The 21,064-nt window shown below is 44.1% G+C and overlaps 1 protein-coding gene and 1 long non-coding RNA gene across 3 annotated transcripts in view; one reads left to right on the top strand and one right to left on the bottom strand.

Moving 5' to 3' along the window:
• Positions 1-17,666, top strand: part of LOC122919910 — a 31,472-nt gene extending 13,806 nt beyond the window's left edge. Inside the window, exon 3 of the long non-coding RNA XR_006386837.1 lies at positions 17,549-17,666. This is a non-coding gene — a long non-coding RNA (uncharacterized LOC122919910). The remainder of the gene's footprint in view (positions 1-17,548) is intronic.
• PLEKHG2 (pleckstrin homology and RhoGEF domain containing G2) overlaps positions 1-21,064 on the bottom strand; it is a 78,548-nt gene that overhangs the window by 10,379 nt on the left and 47,105 nt on the right. For both annotated transcript variants that reach the window (XM_044269100.1, XM_044269101.1), the window contains exons 6-18: positions 20,830-20,896; positions 19,893-19,939; positions 18,767-18,917; positions 18,548-18,679; positions 17,522-17,704; positions 15,979-16,071; positions 15,401-15,487; positions 14,421-14,454; positions 13,034-13,123; positions 10,353-10,454; positions 9,788-9,826; positions 2,700-2,716; positions 471-761 (exon numbers count right to left, since the gene is read on the bottom strand). In XM_044269100.1, the coding sequence (XP_044125035.1) occupies positions 471-761; positions 2,700-2,716; positions 9,788-9,826; positions 10,353-10,454; positions 13,034-13,123; positions 14,421-14,454; positions 15,401-15,487; positions 15,979-16,071; positions 17,522-17,704; positions 18,548-18,679; positions 18,767-18,917; positions 19,893-19,939; positions 20,830-20,896 (1,333 nt within the window). The remainder of the gene's footprint in view (positions 1-470; positions 762-2,699; positions 2,717-9,787; positions 9,827-10,352; positions 10,455-13,033; positions 13,124-14,420; positions 14,455-15,400; positions 15,488-15,978; positions 16,072-17,521; positions 17,705-18,547; positions 18,680-18,766; positions 18,918-19,892; positions 19,940-20,829; positions 20,897-21,064) is intronic.

Raw genomic sequence — 21,064 nt, 5'->3', positions numbered from 1 at the left:
ATTAGGTTGGTTGATGCAGTGGTTCCATACTGACTGCATGTGACATTTGCAAGATCAAGCTGGGTAAAAATAATGCACTGCATTATGCATAGTGCAGGGCCTGAGGGAGCAATGTATGAAATAAGGATTCAAAATCCATTATAGAAAAAATACCAGTCATCCATTGCTCCTTAGGTCTGCACCAAGCATAACACAGTAGTCATTTTTTCTGGATTACTCCTTTCAGTTGCTTGGCATAAAACTTGTACAACCACATGTGCCCCCATAACAGTGTCAGCCACATGGTCACCCCATATCAGTGGTAGCCACACAGGACACCATTATTTCATACTTGTCCCTGCTCCTCACAGCTGCCCTTTTCACTGGCATAAAAAATACATGAGAGCAACCACTAGTAGTTGATATATGCTTTACTGTAAATATTTGATATGATGGATAGAGATTGTATAGGTTCATCCCCAGAGAGTTACCTGCTCCTTATCATCAGGCTTTGCCTCCTCATTCTTCGAAGCCTTGGGCTCCCCATTTATCGGCTCAGCCCGGAGTCCTCTCTGGTTCAGCAGTTCCATTATCTCATCTGTGATGGAAAGACTACCAGACAGAGCATCTTCTGGTAAACAGAAGGAAGAGTCCTCAATGTTGTCCTCACATCCTTCACCTTCACCAGTGGCCTCCAGGATGCATGACTCCAGAGTACATATGCTATCCAAAGACTGAAGAGAGGTAGTGGATGGAAAAAGTTCTCCCTCGCTGCCTGCATGCTAGAGGTTAAAGAGAAAGAAACACCATCATGGTTTTTAAGCAAGTATGTCTTATCGTTGACTTAGTTCAGTCAACACTTTAGCAGTGGTTACCCTCCAGTCAGGAGCTCGAAAGTGATATTCTGTTAGGTCAGCACCATAAGGGAAGTGTAGCATTGCAGGCACAGTCGCTGCTGTAGTAGGAGAAGCAGAGCCTCCACGCTTGTGCTAATACTGAGAGCAGCGGCACAGGTGCGAGATTGTCAGGGCCGTATGAGATGTCCTACCTGTTTCAATGAAGCGGCAGAAGGGAGCTATCAGGGGGATAGCCCCCCCACTGCTCAATAACTCTTTCTGATGAACAAATTGATTTGTATGAATTCACTCATGTCTATTATGGACACCTTTCACATGAAAAAATATTTTTTACATACGTTAGTGGTAGTGTTGGGTGAGCATGCTCGGTCGAACACCAGTTCGGCTCAGGCATCGCTATGCTCGGCTGCATATCGCATGTGCTCGAGCCAGTGTATTTAAATCTAATTTACCTTCTATTTCTGAAAAGTTTCTGGTGGGATTTGAATTCACAACCTTCTACATTACAGTCCAGAATGTTAACCACTACACTATAGAGCTGCATGGCCAGTTGCTAATAAAATAAAAGTATTCCTATACAGCAGAAGTCTGGTCATGCAACTGTATAGTGTAGTGGTGTAGAAGGTTGTGAGTTAGAATCCCATCAGAAATAGAGGCTAAATTTAATTTAAACATATACTGTATATAAGTTTTTAGCCATATTATATTTACATATATTATATATATTTAGAATATATAATATAATATATGTAAATATATTATGGCTAAAACATCAGTATTAGTTTCCCACATATTATGCATTCATATATATCAGACATATCATTTTATCTATATATATATATATATATATATATATATATACGGTATATATATATATATACGGTATATATATATATATATATATATGTATAGAGAGAGAGAGAAAGAGAGAGAGAGAGAGATAAAATCATGCTTCTAATATAAATGAATGCATAATATGTGGGAAACTACTGCTATTGTTTTAGCCATATATATTTACATATATTATATCATATATTCTAAATATATATGATATATGTAAATATATTATGGCTAAAAATGTATAAATATGTTTAAATTAAATCTAGCCTCTATTTTTGAAAAGTTTCTGACATGATTCGAACTCACAACCTTCTACATTACAGCCCAGAATGTTAAATAATACACCAGGCATCCTCAAACAATGCCCTGCTGTAGGCTGATAGCAGTAGGCTGTTTGGGCATGCTGGGAGTTATAGTTTTGCAGCAGCTGGAGGGCCGCAGTTTGAGGATGCCTGCACTACACTGAAGAGCTGCATGGCCCAAGCACTGACTCCATTTATGGACATAGCTATATATGGAGTCAGAGCAGGGACTCCTAAGCTGAACTAGAGTCCCGACACCCTCCCCTCTTCAGAGCAGGGGGTGCCTGGTTTAATGCTGGGGTTCTCCCATTGACTTCCATTGTGCTCGGGTGCTGTGTAGAGCACCCCATTGGGAAGTGTTCTACTCAGGCACATGAGCACTTTGGTGCTCGACCAACACTAGTGGTTACCATCCGATGGATACTGTTCCATACACTTGTATAGAAATGAGCTATCCCATTGAAATGAATGGGACAGCTTAGGTGTAATTAATAAACAGTGAAGAGGAGGCGGTGCTGGCACGGCGTGCGCCTTCTCTCCAAACAGCTGCTCGGCGGTGGTGCCAGGTGTCGGACCCCCGGCGATCTGATAATGATAACCTATACTGAGGATAGGTCATTCATTAAAATAACTTGGACCACCCCTGTAATATATAAAACCTCAATTTCTCACTAGACATACTGTAAAAATATAAGTTAATTAAAACGCATATAGTACTTACTTTCATCTGCGCCAAACCTAGGACAAATAAATAGAAGACTGTTACAATGAGCTGGTTGATAAAGCTATGTCATAAATCGAAAACTTGGAATTTTTGACCAGGGTTTGTTACCTTCGGGGGCATTTTTTTATGATTGCATCTTACTGATTTTGAGCTAAAAATATTTTTTTCCATTTGTCTTTATTGACCACTTCAGCCCCGCTAGGTGAAACCCCCTTCATGACCAGAGCACTTTTTACACTTCGGCACTACACTCCTTTCACCGTTTATCGCTCGGTCATGCAACTTACCACCCAAATGAATTTTACCTCCTTTTCTTCTCACTAATAGAGCTTTCATTTGGTGGTATTTTATTGCTGCTGACATTTTTACTTTTTTTGTTATTAATCAAAATGTAACGATTTTTTTGCAAAAAAATGACATTTTTCACTTTCAGCTGTAAAATTATGCAAAAAAAACGACATCCATATATAAATTTTTCGCCAAATTTATAGTTCTACATGTCTTTGATAAAAAAAAAATGTTTGGGCAAAAAAAAAATGGTTTGGGTAAAACTTATAGCGTTTACAAACTATGGTACAAAAATGTGAATTTCCGCTTTTTGAAACAGCTCTGACTTTCTGAGCACCTGTCATGATTCCTGAGGATCTACAATGCCCAAACAGTAGAAAACCCCCACAAATGACCCCATTTCGGAAAGTAGACACCCTAAGGTATTCGCTGATGGGCATAGTGAGTTCATAGAACTTTTTATTTTTTGTCACAAGTTAGCGGAAAATGATGATGATTTTATTTTTTTTATTTTTTCTTACAAAGTCTCATATTTCACTAACTTGCGACAAAAAATAAAAAATTCTAGGAACTCGCCATGCCCCTCACGAAATACCTTGGGGTGTCTTCTTTCCAAAATGGGGTCACTTGTGGGGTAGTTATACTGCCCTGGCAATTTAGGGGCCCAAATGTGTGAGAAGAACTTTGCAATCAAAATGTGTAAAAAATGACCGGTGAAATCCAAAAGGTGCACTTTGGAATATGTGCCCCTTTGCCCACCTTGGCAGCAAAAAAGTGTGACACATCTGGTATCGCCGTACTCAGGAGAAGTTGGGGAATGTGTTTTGGGGTGTCATTTTACATATACCCATGCTGGGTGAGAAAAATATCTTGGTCAAATGCCAACTTTGTATAAAAAAAATGGGAAAAGTTGTCTTTTGCCAAGATATTTCTCTCATCCAGCATGGGTATATGTAAAATGACACCCCAAAACACATTCCCCAACTTCTCCTGAGTACGGCGATACCAGATGTGTGACACTTTTTTGCTGCCAAGGTGGGCAAAGGGGCACATATTCCAAAGTGCACCTTTCAGATTTTGCAGGCCATTTTTTACACATTTTGATTGCAAGGTACTTCTCACACATTTGGGCCCCTAAATTGCCAGGGCAGTATAACTACGCCACAAGTGACCCCAGTTTGGAAAGAAGACACCCCAAGGTATTCCGTGAGGGGCATGGCGAGTTCCTATAATTTTTTATTTTTTGTCACAAGTTAGCGGAAAATTCAGATTTTTTTTTTTTCTCTTTTTTCCTTACAAAGTCTCATATTCCACTAACTTGCGACAAAAAATAAAAAATTCTAGGAACTCGCCGTGCCCCTCACGGAATACCTTGGGGTGTCTTCTTTCCAAAATGGGGTCACTTGTGGCGTAGTTATACTGCCCTGGCAATTTAGGGGCCCAAATGTGTGAGAAGTACCTTGCAATCAAAATGTGTAAAAAATGGCCTGCAAAATCTGAAAGGTGCACTTTGGAATATGTGCCCCTTTGCCCACCTTGGCAGCAAAAAAGTGTGACACATCTGGTATCGCCGTACTCAGGAGAAGTTGGGGAATGTGTTTTGGGGTGTCATTTTACATATACCCATGCTGGATGAGAGAAATATCTTGGCAAAAGACAACTTTTCCCATTTTTTTTATACAAAGTTGGCATTTGACCAAGATATTTTTCTCACCCAGCATGGGTATATGTAAAATGACACCCCAAAACACATTCCCCAACTTCTCCTGAGTACGGCAATACCACATGTGTGACACTTTTTTGCAGCCTAGATGCGCAAAGGGGCCCAAATTCCTTTTAGGAGGGCATTTTTAGACATTTGGATCCCAGACTTCTTCTCACACTTTCGGGCCCCTAAAAAGCCAGGGCAGTATAAATACCCCACATGTGACCCCACTTTGGAAAGAAGACACCCCAAGGTATTCAATGAGGGGCATGGCGAGTTCCTAGAATTTTTTATTTTTTTGCATAAGTTAGCGGATATTGATTTTTTTTTGTTTTTTTCTCACAAAGTCTCACTTTCCGCTAACTTAGGACAAAAATTTCAATCTTTCATGGACTCAATATGCCCCTCACGGAATACCTTGGGGTGTCTTCTTTCCGAAATGGGTTCACATGTGGGGTATTTATACTGCCCTGGCTTTTTAGGGGCCCTAAAGCGTGAGAAGAAGTCTGGAATATAAATGTCTAAAAATGTTTACGCATTTGGATTCCGTGAGGGGTATGGTGCGTCCATGTGAGATTTTATTTTTTGACACAAGTTAGTAGAATATGAGACTTTGTAAGAAAAAACAAAAACAAAAACAAACAAAAAATTTCCGCTAACTTGTGCCCAAAAAAATGTCTGAATGGAGCCTTACAGGGGGGTGATCAATGACAGGGGGGTGATCAATGACAGGGGGGTGATCAATGACAGGGGGGTAATCACCCATATAGACTCCCTGATCACCCCCCTGTCATTGATCACCCCCCTGTAAGGCTCCATTCAGACGTCCGTATAATTTTTACGGATCCATGGATCGGATCCGCAAAACACATGCGGACGTCTGAATGGAGCCTTACAGGGGGGTTATCAATGACAGGGGGTGATCAGGGTGATCACCCCCCTGTCACTGATCACCCCCCCTGTAAGGCTCCATTCAGACATCCGCATGATTTTTACGGATCCATGGATACATGGATCGGATCCACAAAACACATGCGGACTGTCTGAATGGAGCCTTACAGGGGGGTTATCAATGACAGGGGGTGATCAGGGTGATCACCCCCCTGTCTCTGATCACCCCCCCTGTAAGGCTCCATTCAGACATCCGCATGATTTTTTACGGATCCATGGATACATGGATCGGATCCACAAAACACATGCGGACGTCTGAATGGAGCCTTACAGGGGGGTTATCAATGACAGGGGGTGATCAGGGTGATCACCCCCTGTCACTGATCACCCCCCCTGTAAGGCTCCATTCAGACATCCGCATGATTTTTACGGATCCATGGATACATGGATCGGATCCACAAAACACATGCGGACGTCTGAATGGAGCCTTACAGGGGGGTTATCAATGACAGGGGGTGATCAGGGTGATCACCCCCCTGTCACTGATCGCCCCCCCTGTAAGGCTCCATTCAGACATCCGCATGATTTTTTACGGATCCATGGATACATGGATCGGATCCACAAAACACATGCGGACGTCTGAATGGAGCCTTACAGGGGGGTTATCAATGACAGGGGGTGATCAGGGTGATCACCCCCCTGTCACTGATCACCCCCCTGTAAGGCTCCATTCAGACATCCGCATGATTTTTTACGGATCCATGGATACATGGATCGGATCCACAAAACACATGCGGACGTCTGAATGGAGCCTTACAGGGGGGTTATCAATGACAGGGGGTGATCAGGGTGATCACCCCCCTGTCACTGATCACCCCCCCTGTAAGGCTCCATTCAGACATCCGCATGATTTTTTACGGATCCATGGATACATGGATCGGATCCACAAAACACATGCGGATCGTCTGAATGGAGCCTTACAGGGAGGTTATCAATGACAGGGGGTGATCAGGGTGATCACCCCCCTGTCACTGATCACCCCCCCTGTAAGGCTCCATTCAGACGTCCGCATTATTTTTACGGATCCATGGATACATGGATCGGATCCACAAAACACATGCGGACGTCTGAATGGAGCCTTACAGGAGGGTGATCAATGACAGGGGGGTGATCAGGGAGTGTATATGGGTGATCACCCGCCTGTCATTGATCACCCCCTGTAAGGCTCCATTCAGACGTCCGCATGTGTTTTGCGGATCCGATCCATGTATCCATGGATCCGTAAAAATCATGCGGACGTCTGAATGGAGCCTTACAGGGGGGTGATCAGTGACAGGGGGGTGATCAATGACAGGGGGTGATCAGGGAGTGTATATGGGTGATCACCCGCCTGTCATTGATCACCCCCCTGTAAGGCTCCATTCAGACGTCCGCATGATTTTTACGGATCCATGGATACATGGATCGGATCCACAAAACACATGCGGACGTCTGAATGGAGCCTTACAGGGGGGTTATCAATGACAGGGGGGTGATCAGGGAGTGTATATGGGTGATCACCCGCCTGTCATTGATCACCCCCTGTAAGGCTCCATTCAGACGTCCGCATGTGTTTTGCGGATCCGATCCATGTATCCATGGATCCGTAAAAATCATGCGGACGTCTGAATGGAGCCTTACAGGGGGGTGATCAATGACAGGGGGGTGATCATTGACAGGGGGTGATCAGGGAGTGTATATGGGTGATCACCCGCCTGTCATTGATCACCCCCCTGTAAGGCTCGATTCAGACGTCCGTATGCTTTTTGCGGATCCGATCCATGTATCCGTGGATCCGTAAAAATCATACGGACGTCTGAACGGAGCCTGACAGGGGGGTGATCAATGACAGGGCGGTGATCAATGACAGGGGGGTGATCAGGGAGTTTATATGGGGTGATCATGGGTGATCAGGGGTTTATAAGGGGTTAATAAGTGACGGGGGGTGTAGTGTAGTGTGGTGTTTGGTGCGACTGTACTGAGCTACCTGAGTCCTCTGGTGGTCGATCCTAACAAAAGGGACCACCAGAGGACCAGGTAGGAGGTATATTAGACGCTGTTATGAAAACAGCGTCTAATATACCTGTTAGGGGTTAAAAAATTCGGATCTCCAGCCTGCCAGCGAGCGATCGCCGCTGGCAGGCTGGAGATCCACTCGCTTACCTTCCGTTCCTGTGAGCGCGCGCGCCTGTGTGCGCGCGTTCACAGGAAATCCCGGCCCTCGCGAGATGACGCGTATATGCGTCGTCGTGCGCAGGGCTGCCACCTCCGGACCGCACATCTGCGTTAGGTGGTCCGGAGGTGGTTAAAAATGTTAAGCTGTTTCTGAGATACAGGGGTTAAAATTCAGTCTGTTTGCAAGCTGTCACTTTCTGTTTTCTTTGAATCCGATGCCTCATGTGTAGCTCTGCTCTCCTGACCTCAAAACACTCATTATAGGTCAATCTTTATCAAACTGATAAGCATATGGCTTAAATAATTATTTATGGAACGGATCTTCCCACTCAACGTTCAAATGCTGGCAATCGCAAGGCATCACCAACATTGACAAACTTATAAGCACGCAAACACGAATGGTTAAACCACTCCAGGACTTGCAGAAGGAATACCCACACATAGTTTTTCCCTTTTTCCCATACTTACAAGCAAAAAGCTATATCAATGAAGTGATTTCCGCCTTGACGGAACGTGAGTGGAGTCCATACTTTAAAAAATGGTTCTCGAATCCCAATGAGGGGAAGAAACAAATTTCAACAAATTACAAATTCCTCCATGTACCAATTGACTATTCCACATCCACAGTTCCCATGACTAGATGGCAGACAGAGGTACCACAAGCCACCCCATCAGTGATACTCCGGGCACTGGAATTCTCATACAAACATTTACCTGTAGCAAGATACACAGAGATGATCCTACAAATCTGTCATAGATCATATCTGACTCCGAGAAGGGGGTTTAGAATGGGTATATATGACACCACCAATTGCTTTAAATGCGGGACTTTGGACGCTGGACTTTACCATTGTCTATGGGACTGTCCAATGATAAGAAAGTTCTGGGACAGAGTCATCACCTTCACTAACGCACACTTGACCAATTTTACCCCACGCGACCCACTTTGGGCGCTGTTCGGTTATTTGGATAAAGACAAATACAACTGCACCCCGGGATGTAGGAAACTGCTACACTTTGTGGCAGCGGCGGGCACCAAGGCAATTTTGCAAGTCTGGCTTCAGCCCACAATTCCCCCTTTTAAATTATTCTTGGAGAAACTATCTTATATCATGCGCATGGACTGGGTGGAGGCGTCACACCAAAAAAGTAGAACATTTCTTTCAGGTGTGGGAAAGCTTTATTAATATACTGCCGTTACATATCCGTAAGGCCATACACGAATGCTTTTCGGGGACCACATGGTTTCTGCAACAGATGACAGCTGGCGAAGAACCGGTTCTACTATCCTGATTGGGGGGTGGGGGGGGGATCATTGAGCCCAAACAGTCCCGAGCATCTCCGTTTTTGTTCTAGTCTTTTCTTTATTTGTCTGTGTCGTTCTCTAATTCACTACTACAGGGTACAATAGGAATGAGACAATATCAGGGCATCTACCCCGGGAGCCCATTGGGGATCATATCAGTCTATAATATTAAGGCTCACTCGGGGATGGCGGCTATTGTATCCCACGGAGGCGGACGGCTAATACTGACAGCTTAGTTGGGTTTTTGTCAGCCTCTGTATGTTCATGGACACTACAACTGGTAAATTACTTTGCACTTGTAAGAATGGATACCAATGGTAGCAGTGCGACACTGCCTTTGTTTGTATGTTTATTCTTTAAATATTTGAAAACTTAATAAAAACAGTAAAAAAAAAAAAATAATAATTATTATTTATGGAGATCAGAGATACATATGAGCCATCAGATGACAGGATTCAAAGAAAACTTGCAAACAGACTGATTTTTAACCCCTGTGTTTCAGAAACTGCTGAACATGTTGAATAAAGACCAATTGAAGAAAAATTGGGGGCCCAAAATGGGTAGAATACCATCACAAAAAAATGCCCCCAAAGATGTACATAATCTTTGAAGAATAATTGGAGGCATTATACATAAGAGAAGCATGCAGTAGTTTGCTCAATAAAAAGTGACATTACTCACCACTTTGTTCAAATGCTGCTTGGATCTCTTTGGCGGGCTCTATGGGAGATAAACAGAAATATTACAACTAGTAACAATAATTTTCTGGATCTTAAAGTGTTTTTTTCAGATTTTTAAATTTGAAGCCCAGACTGCTGTACCTGTTACATAGTAACATAGTACATAAGGCCAAAAAAAGATGCTGTTGTAAAAAGCATACTCACCTGCTTCCTTTCCTGCATCTTACCTCTCCTCTGCTCTCTTCTGGGTCCCTGGCTATAAACTTCCCGATGGACGGGCTCATATGTGCCACTGCAGCCAGGAACTGACGTCAGAGGTGATACGACCCAGCAGTCAGGGACCTGTTACCCTGAGGCCACTCATTGATTGCAGCGGCTCCGATGACCCCATCCATCAGGAAGTTTACAGATGGAGACCAGAAGACCGAAGAAGAGAGCCGCGGAGCCAGAACTGAGCAGCTCGCTGCAGGTGAATATGCTTTTTTTCCCCCAGCTAGTGCATAAGAATTATTCAAAAAGAATGTACTTCATGTGAAATGCATGAATGTTCCCTCTATGACTCTTACCAGAAAGCCTGCGTCCACGGCGGTGCGGAGAGCTGGAGCTTAGACTTTGGAGTGTGAATGACTTCTTGCTCTTTCCTGGACTGCACATGTAATGAGGAGGTTCTGCAAGGAAAAATTCAATATGTATGACCACCTATGGTCTGCAGTGCGATTTGCTGAGAAGTAGAGGAGTCACAGGGTCTTTTCCATGTCGGTATGTACTTCTTTTTCAGAACAGACAATTTATCTGCTTGTGTGGTCAGGTTGGATTTTTTTTTAGGCTTTTGCTATATTCTTTGATATGTGTATGGTATAGTTGGCCAAGCAATGACTGATCATCCAAGTGACATCCACGTATGGGCTGCTTAAGGCTGCCTGCACACAATGAGGATTCTCGTCAACAGCGTAATACAGTACCATCTGTGGGGACTCTGGTAGACTGTAACTCAAAAACTGCAGTGTTTATTCACACTAGCTGCAGGTTCACGGTATGACAGTCCATTTTCAGTATTGGCGTTAGTTCACATCCAAAACAGTTCATACAGAAAAACATTCACCTTTGATCCTGGGTGTTTAATTCACACCCGGCTGAATGCTCAGCCTCAGAAAGTCCACCTGCAGGCTTTAGGCGGCCTGCTCGCCCGACACACTGTCTTCAGTTTTCAGCCCACACACAGGCCTCAGATCTCAGCAGACTTTCACACAGCTCCAGTGTCAGAGAGGAGTAATCCACCCACCTGACACCGCTGGCTGTTTTTTAATAGGCCTGTCAAAACCTGGCCTGGACCGTGGGGAGTAGTCACCCACCCAGCACTTCGACTACTCCCAGTAAAAGCCGTCCCGGATCAGCCATTTACAGCCATACTAGATAGCAAGGTGCTACACAGCAACTGCTGCTGACACATGAAAACTGTCTCTTACTCCACCGAGGCCAGGAACCTCTGTGACACATACCTATCATCCACGATGATTGCTTGTTCCTTCTTACAAAGCAAAGTGTATGAGATTAGACAATTCTCATATACACTTTGCTTTTTCCTTCTGTGCGCAATCTGACCTACCGTGCTGCTTTAGAAATCCTCAGCATTTCAGTTCTTTGTGCGGTTCTTTTGTGTGGATTTCCCCCTTTGCGATGCAAGGGTGATATCTGCTTCAAATCCGCACTAAAACCTGCAAGTAACACTTGCTTTTTGGTATCGATATGCACAGAAATTTCTGCAACACAGTCAGCACCTGTGTTTAAAGGCTATGTACAACTTTGTAGGCAATTTTCTTTTATTATTGCATTATACTCATTTTGAGCTAAAAATTATTTTTTCTATTGGTCTTTATTAAAAATATGGAGCCCTTTTTTCTGTACAGAGCTGAGATGCTGTACTAGCAGTCTCTGGATTTTCTCTCTTTTCCGTCAGTTGGGGAACTGACAGGCTCCTTATCTCTGCTCTCTGACATTAGAAACACTCATTATAGCTCAGTTCTTATGTTACTACTAAGAATGTGGCTTAAATAAGTGTTTATGACATCTTAGTACTTTAAACTTAAAGATAAGGTTTATTAGATGAACGTTTTTCGTTCGGATTTTAAAAGGGGTGAAATCAGCAGCTAAAACCGCAAACTTCATTGACTTGCTGCTGATTTTGAAATCCTCAGCGCAGGTCAATTTCCATTCAGAAACTTTTCATTTACACACTGATTACACTTAATTTATATAATTCTGATATTCTTGTTTTTTTTCCCCATGTCAGCAAAGATGGTCTATGACAGTGATGGCGAACCTATGGCCTTTCCTATGGCACGCCCTGGAAAAAGTCCTGAGGATAGGTCATCAATATTCTACTCCCGAAAACCCCTTTAGATTAGTAATGCAAGATGAAACCAAGAGGATCAGAGACTTGCTCTAATTCTAACAGGGTACCATTAGATCCTTTCTCCCACAGACAATAACTGAATCCACAGCTTGATGATATGTATTGTAGTTTTGGCAAGTATGGTTTTGGGTATTTCAGGATGTATTGCTTGTTTATGATGCCGAAATCTGGATTTACTTTTTTCCAGAATCAGAATACTCCTTTGCCATGGGCTGTAACCGGTATTGCATCTCAGCCCCGTTCGCATTAGTGTAGGGGAGCTGCAGTACCAGACACAGACAAGAGCTGTTTCAGCATAAAAATTTGCCCTTTTTTTTTTTCTATTTTCCGACAACCCCCCCTTAATCATTAGAGTGTTTGACTCCAGGGATGCAGGTTGCCTGACAGTCCATGTTTGCTGCATGATTTATAATGCTTTTTCACACATATCTTTCTAAATTAAGGAGCTGTTGGCTGGAAATAAGAATTCTTCTGATGCCACTCCCGAGGCGATGACCTGACTCTTTGTGGTTTTGTCTCTGTTACTAAAAAATCACAACGCCTAAGCAAAAAAACATTGATTTTGCAACTGTAGCCACCTGCAAGAATGTGAAAGGTCTAAATTTTACAGATTTGCGGCCAGAAATGGTAGAAACATCAAACCTGTCACTTGGGATGTATCAGCCCACTGCTTTACAAGTAAAGGGAGTGTAGAATACTTCGACCATTTTGTATTGCTCCAACGCATCTAAAGTAAAAGCTAATTCGGAACTAATCACAAAAGAGCAACACATATTTTTGAAGTCCTTTTTAACTCTGCATGGTACTCTGGTACCGTGAACACAGAGTCCTTACCAGATTGTCTCCGGTTACGGGGAAATGTCCACAAATCCTCCATCCAGGGAGATTTTGGGCTGTCGGAAGAAACTAGCATATCCGTAGAGTCTGTGGCAAGGAAAAAATTAGCAAAATTACTAATTGCACAAAATGAAAGGGGTTGTCCCATGAAAAATATAAAAAAATAAAATAAAGTTTTATAAATAATTATATATTATTAAAGTTTTAAATAAAGTTTTCAAACCAGCACCTGGATCTGAATACTTTTGTAATTGCGTGTAATTAACAATTTAGTAGAGCCACTGAGCTACTCACTGAAATCTATCTGTATAGCGCCACCAGCTGTTTGTTCTTTTCCTTATTTCTCTGTCCACCTTACTGATATTTCTGAGGGGGTCGCACATGCTCAGTTCCATCCTTCAACTGCCACCAGCTGGATCTACTGTTAGAAGCTGTGACCATGACAGGGAGAGAGCTGCAGGAGCAAGGACACACCCTCTGAGAAAGGACATGCCCCTGAGCTGTAGCAGAACAGACACGCCCCCTGATAAAGGACACGCCCCTGAGCTGTGACACGGTGTGAGCTGTAACAGAGCGTACACACCCCCTGAGAAAGGACATGCCCCTGAGCTGTGACAGGGAAAGAGCTAAGGTGCGCAGAAAAGTGACCAACCCCTTTTATTTCTTTATGTATTTTAACTTTATGCTCATAATATGTTTATTGTCAGTAGGCAGCCATGCTGTTTCTAAGCTTAAGCAATCAAAAATGTAAAGGGTTAAAAAAAAAACACATTCTCTTAAAGAGACAGTAAACTTACAGATTAAAGAGGTTGTCCGGGTTCAGAGCTGAACCCAGACATACCGATATTTTCACCCAGGCAGCCGCCCTGACATGATCATCAGAGCATTTAATGCTCCGCTGCTCTCCTTTGCCCTGCTCTGAATCGTTCAGGGCAAAGGCATTTTTAGGAGATCCGGTGACGTACCTGGCTCTCCTTAGGGCTGCCAGGCGGAGGCTTCCGCCCAGCAGTGAGCCCAGTGACGTTACCAGCACTGATGGGCGGGCTTTAGCGCTGCCCTAGCCTATAAAACAGCTAGGGCAGCGCTAAAGCCAGCCCATCAGAGCCGGTGACGTCACCGAACACACTGCCGGGCAGAAGCCTCCGCCCGGCAGTGTGTTACTGTAAATAAAAGAGCCTTTGCCCTGCGCGATCCTGTGCAGGGCAAGGGAGAGCATTAGAGCATAAAATGCCCCGATGCTAATATCACAGGGCTGCCTGGGTGAAAATATATCAGAGCTGAACCCGGACAACCCCTTTAATGCCGAAAAATAACAAGGGCCTTCTCAGGTAGTATATGGACACTGAGTGTAGTAGTCCTTTCGTTACCCTTCAACACAACTTACTTTGGAATGTGTTTTCAAGCAGAACTTGTTTTGCCTAAAAAATAAAGTAATAATGTATTCAGAATTCAAGTTCACAAAAAACTTTACTAAAAATAATGTCCATCCCCTCCCGATGTACAGCAGGTCATTACAAGTACAATGTATATTTTTTTATGAATTTAGGAAATGTTATACTAAGTGGATATTTATTTGCAGTAGGCACTCATGTCTCAAAAGTGACCAACCAAGAAAGTAAAGAGTAAAAAAAAAATGTCCTACAGCATTTTTCAGCCAGCACAACATCATATCCTGAAAATAATAGCCCTGTTCCTCCTTAAAAGGGGTTGTGCCAAGTTTTTAATATAGGGTATAAGTATCTGGTCAGTGGGGGTCCGACCGTTAGACAATGGTGGTGCAGTGTAGGAATGGAGCGGCAGGTTGTTCTAAACTTGCACAACCCCTTTAACTGGAGTCATTAGAGATAAGGGCAAGTCTTACAAGGTGTTGTGTCATCTCCGACTTTGATGGCATATCACTAGGATGTGCCACCAATGTCAGTTAGGTACAGGTCCCACCTCTGGGACCTGGACCTGTCTCCAGAACAGGCCCCCAAAAGTGAAGGAGAGCGCAACACCACTCCATTCACTTCTGTGGGACTGCCAGAGATAGCCGAACCAGTGTTTGGCTCTTTTCGGCAGTCCCATAGAAATGAATAGAGGGCGGCTGCAGATGCCCAGTGATTGGATGCAGTGGTCACATGTTGTCGATGTGACGTCACTGCTGCAGACGAATCCCGTGAAACTGGGCATACATCTATGAGGGCCTCCCGACTTCTCCCCCTTCAACATGCCAGACAGTTCTGTTTCCAAGAGCTATTGAGGATACATGCATGTTCAGCCAAGTGCACATGTGTTATGGGAGGAATGGGGGGGTCAGGAGAAATAGTGGTCGACCGGACTAATGCCAGTTGGCGAGTTCTGGCTGTAGCAAGCCTATTTTACCTTTTGAGGAATGGACGCAGGGTGGTTTTCCACAATAAGTCGCTTTATGTGATAAATCCAGAGACGTTTCTCCTCCTGATTCCTGGCCTAAAGAAGAGAGAAGTAACTCAGACTTGTGCACAACCAGAAGGGGGCAGTCACACAGGTGCATGATAAAGTCTTTTATAGTTCCCTCCATTGCAGAGCGAGCGTCAGCGCATTCAGGTGAGAGGAGAATATTTTTGTTTTATTAAGCCCTGGAAGGCACTTAAACATGTTTATTACATGGGTGCACTCCTGTGTATACCGTCGTTATAAACGGGCCCATTGATTTCATGAAAAATGGGCAAAAATAGCACATGTTCTTCCATGTGACTGGCTCCATAGACTGTGATTGGTTCTAAAAACACCTGTCAAGCGGCCGTGTGACTCTAACCTAATAAGTTGCACAGTGTGAAAGTGATAAATATGGTGTTCCACCTGAGCACCATTCTTTCACCATTTAATTCCCCCCGGTCTTTACGTGCTTCGTTGGAAAGGTGTATACCCTTTAACCAGTATTTTGAGATGACGAAGAAGTTCTCAAGTCAAGGTCTTACCTGGATAACCTGCTGGTGCTTAGGAATGGTGAGGTCTGATACTCGGAAGCTCAGGCTGTCCTTCAGATGCTCAGTCAAGGCCAAGCTGCAGCACTGAAGGAGAAAGCAAATGGAGACCTGTTGATTTTCTTAGAAGGACATTGCAATAGCATGAGCGCAGGGATGTGATTGTAGAGTAGTGTTCTCCAAGTTTTGGAGGAGCAGACGTGGTGGAAGACGACATAAGGCAAGGCTATCATTTCACAGTGGAGGAGAGGACCTCAGGACTGTATGTGCAATGATACAATTGGTTTTCTTATATGATTGCTGAGGATGTAAGGGAGGAGGGGGGGGGGGTCCACTATGGAGAACACTGTCAATAAAGTTCCCTTCAGTAGAGCTGATTATATATTTAGCTGCTTTCCCAGTAAACCTCTCCCTCAGCACCTGAAAAGTTCCTTTGTGATTCTTGGTATGTATAATACATGGAAGTGCCAGGTCTTCTAGAACAAACGTTTGTTTGTAGTGGACCTCCAGTCTGGTTATTAGACGGGGGTCTCCAATATACTCTGGATAATATAATGGTTCAGATGAATGTAGTTATACACCAGTCAGCCATAACATTAAAATATTGTGCAGGTCCCCCACTACCATTGAAACTTGGACTCCACAAGATCTCTGAAGGTGTCCAGCATTAACTTTTTCAGCGATTTGTGCTACTGTAGGTCTTCTGTGGGATCAGACCAGACAGGCTAGCCTTTACTCCCTCCACACGTTAGTGAGTATTGATCACCCATGACCCTGTTGCTGGTTCACTGGTTGTCCTTCCTTGGAACACTTTTGGTAGGTAGTAACCACTAGCTACCAGGAACACTCCAGAAGACCTGACGTTTTCGAGATGCTCTCACCCAGTCGTCTTGGATTTGTCGCTCAGATCCTAATGCTTGCCCATTTTATTTCTGCACCTTCAAGAACTACCGCTTCACTTTGCTGTCTGATATAACCCACCTTGTTACAAGTGTTATTCACTTCACCTGTCAGTGGTTTTAATGCTATGTGTGATTGGATTATGGTACGGCCACACAGTCAGGTTTCTTGTTGCAGTTTTGGAAGCTAAAACCAGGAGTGAATTCAAAAAAGAGGAGAAATCATATCTGTCCTTTAGACTTGTTTCTCCTTTCATGCCTTTCATGGTCCACTCCTAATTTTGGCTTCCAAAAGTGTATCAGGAACCTGACTGTGTGGCCATACCCGTAGGGTTTGAGCTAGATCTACCACAAGTGCCATGTGATGTCAGTAGAAATGTTTTGCTATGGTTGCCTGATGCTGCAAAGTCCCAATAACTTCTGAAGTCAGAGGACACAAAAGATGGCGTCAAATATCACTGTTGACCCACTGAGCTGCACACATTGTGTTCCTCTGTGCTTTACTATAAATCATGATGATATGTGGTCCTAGTGGGGTGGTTGACCTAGGATTGTTGGGTGGGTATTGTCATATTTCTAATCAAAGGCAAGTCTGTAGATAGATAAGACTGCAAGAACATGAGGACAGAAGGACTTACAAAGATATGCATTTTGTATATGAACAGATCCATCCTCTTCTTGGTGATGAGCAGCATTTTGCTAAACAAGAAGAAAGCTCTTTCTTTCTTGACACGTTGAAGACGAAATGTCCCTTCCAAGATGAGCTCCCCGAACCCACTCAAGTCTGGACCTTGCCAATTTACCAGCTTGCTCTGGATTTCCTAAAGATAAAGCAATGACCCATTGAAGGTGAGTACCATGGTGGTGAATGAAGAGAAGTAGAATAAGCAGTGTTCATTGGTATGGAGTCTATCTGTGACATGGTGGTAAACTCATCCCATGGTCACAGGCATGAGATATTGTGTCATTTTCACTGAAATCCACCGGCAATCTCCTGTATATGAAGACTGCTTAAAGGGGTTGTCTCACTTCAGCAAATGGCATTTATCATGTAGAAAAAGTTAATACAAGGCACCTTGTAATGTATTGTGATTGTCCATATTGCCTCCTTTTCTGGCTTAATTTATTTTTCCATTACATCCGATACACTGCTTCTATCCAGGGGTTATGACCACCCTGCAATCCATCAGTGTTGGAAAAAGTGCCAACCTCTCTGGTGGCCAGGAATGTGGGAGTGCACATAGGTGTATATAGGGTGCAAGCACGACCACTGCTTCTGGATTGCAGGGTGGTCATAACCCCTGGAAATGAGCTGTGTATAATGTGATGGAAAAATGAATCCAGCCAGTAAAGGAGGCAATATTAACAATCACAATACATTAGTAAGCGCCTTGTATTAACTTTTTCTACATGAGAAATGCCATCTGCTGTGGAGACAACCCCTTTAAGACAAGGAACATTGGGCAGTTCTGTTTTCATTCCATCCTATCATTTTCTCCACGTTCAGTGGCACCAGAGATATCGGGCAGCCACTTATCTCTTTCCCCAGCTCCTTGAACCAAAAGCCATATGGGGAAGTCAAGAGAGAAAGCTGTCCGTCAGTGTAGGACTATGGCCACCTTCACACCAGGGGTACCATTCCCTAACCGTAGTGGGCAGCCTACCTGGAGCCTGACAGCGTGTTCCTGCTTCCTCTTCATGTCGTTGATGTACCAGGCCACAGCCGTCATAGTGATAATGGCCTCCTCCATCACCTCGTACCCAGGAACATTTTTATCAAAGTGCTTAGCCAACTCCTGCAATGTAATCCACAGCAGATTTATAGATGGAACATCATGTGGTAACCATTAGATTGCGCTTAAGATACTGAGCGTGTGTCTTACCTGTAGGAGAAGGTGGTACTTCATAATACGCTGGACGGGTTTCAGAAGATACGTCTCCAGAGGCAGGGAGTGAGATAACACAGCTTGACGCTCCCTGAAGAACTGCACAAGTTCCTCATTTTTCATGCATTCACGTAGGACAGACACGGAGCTGCGGAGGAGGAGAAGACTGTGATGGTAAGAAATTATGACCTAAAGGGATCCTCAAACAAGCAGAGGAACTACACTATGCTACACATGTGCCCTATCTGGGGTGTCCTGTCTGCATGCAAACATACTGTAAAATAGGACATATATCTACATGGATGACTGTAGCCAATAATTTACAAAACATGCATCCCACAAATGGAGTGGAGGAGTTCAGCTTGTACCCTCCATGTGTCGGGGCATGCTGGGAGTTGTACAATGCTACAATATAAAGTAAATGCAGAGAGAGCTGAGGCTCTAGGTGTAATGGTAACGCCCCTGTTGCTCCTAGAGGCTCATTTGCATATATTAAAACTTTTTCTCAGCAATGTGGGCACATATGAACATGGGGCCAACACAGATGTCTTCAGCCGCCAAGCGCACATGTAACAGGTCAGCCGGTGTCATAGGTATAAGGGTTCATACACACGAGGGCGTGTGCCCCGTGCCCATATTGTGGACTGCAAACAGCCTATTGACTTGAATGGATCCACAACCCTGAAGGTATGGAGTGGTGCGGAGCGAAGGGTGTGTGTGGCACTGCCTAAACTTCTCGGTATGGACACACACCCTTGTCCTAGGCCCCACCAGTTCCCAGTAAGGTCCATCCCTTTTGGGACACGTCACTCTCCTCCACAGCACGTATGGGCACCTGGGCTTCCTCTATTGACCTCATACAGTTGGAGCTCATGGAGAGAGAAGGCAGCGCTCATCTGAGATTTGCCATTTTGTTTTCCAGAAGTCCTCTTTTTTTTTCCATGGGTGTCTCTTAGACATTCAAGGACAGTTTGGCAGGTATGGCTTCAAGCAGTGTGCTGCTGCCTGCTGGGAGTTGTAGTTTCACAACAGCTGGAGAGTCGTAGGTTAAAAATGACGGCTATAGATATACAGCACGATACTTGTATGGACATTCGATGGCGATAAGTCATATAATACTTACCTGGGGTAGTTCATACAGTACAGTGTGTAGATGTCAAACTCCTCACTCTGCGGAAGAAAGGCAAGATCACAGTCAATTCTGCTTCTAACCCTCTCATTAAATGACCCCCTCATCTCCTGAAATTGGAAACGGCAAAAATGCTGCCCCCCTACTGTAAGGGTACATCTAATGTTAGACATACACAATCCCTAATAAATCACAAAACACCCTCATTTCCACACAGCATTCATAACCCATCTTCCTAAAGACCAGTCCTGGATCAGACATTTGCCACCGCTTTCATGAGCTCTCAGGGCGTCCTGGTTCTCCTTGTGGAGATCCAGCGGGCCAGGCTCCTGCTAAAAAGTATGCGAATGAGCTCTCCTCTAGAAGGAAGAAACCGGTCTTTCCAGTGCCACCTATTGGTAGCTGAACTGTAAGGCAATTTCTGAGCCTTGATGCATCCCTGGGGATATCAGCCAAAGCAGAGACACGTCAGTAATATCCCTAGTCATGCTTCAAGGTCCGGGCATTGACCTACAGCAAAGATCAGCCATCTGAGGCACTCCAGCTGTGGTGAAACTATGACTCCCAGCATGCACACTTGCTTGGCTGTTCACAGAACTCCCATAGGAGTGAATGGAGCATGCTGGGAGTTGCAGTTGCACCACAGCTGGAGGTTGCTGACTAAAGTACAAGGTAGTCATCTGTAGGGGGCACTGGAGAGTTTCTTCCTTCCAGAGGAGAGCTATTTTGCGTGGCTATAGGGGTGCATGACTCATGAGAAGACAATTACTGTTCCCATAGGGGAACACACAAGGAAAGGTAACCTACGCCGGTCATCGGTAGGGTTTGAGTTGTTCTACAAAATACTTATTATATCATTTTTTATTTTATTTTTCATTTGTCCAAGTTGCGAGGTTGCTATGCTTAATGTTGCCAGCAGGGGGCATCTTACCCTCATGACAAAACACTCAGCAATCATGGGAGCAGACGTGCAGTTCTCCAGCTCTTCAAGCAGCTCGCTGTAAAAGAGCAGACGATTAGTTACGAGGCTCAGGAAGAACGACAAACTCAGCTCAGCTACATGTGCACATTCATGGATGAGACTATTCAGTGTTAGATCGGAGAAGAAGACAGAGATAGAAAAGCCTGATGTGTGTTTTTTCTTTGCTTCTTTCCATGACCTTTCT

This window comes from Bufo gargarizans, chromosome 9, assembly GCF_014858855.1.
Source record: "Bufo gargarizans isolate SCDJY-AF-19 chromosome 9, ASM1485885v1, whole genome shotgun sequence".
NCBI classification, from domain to species: Eukaryota; Metazoa; Chordata; class Amphibia; order Anura; family Bufonidae; genus Bufo; species Bufo gargarizans.
Note: the sequence above shows the minus strand (reverse complement) of the source record. Positions and strands in the feature narration are given on the sequence as shown.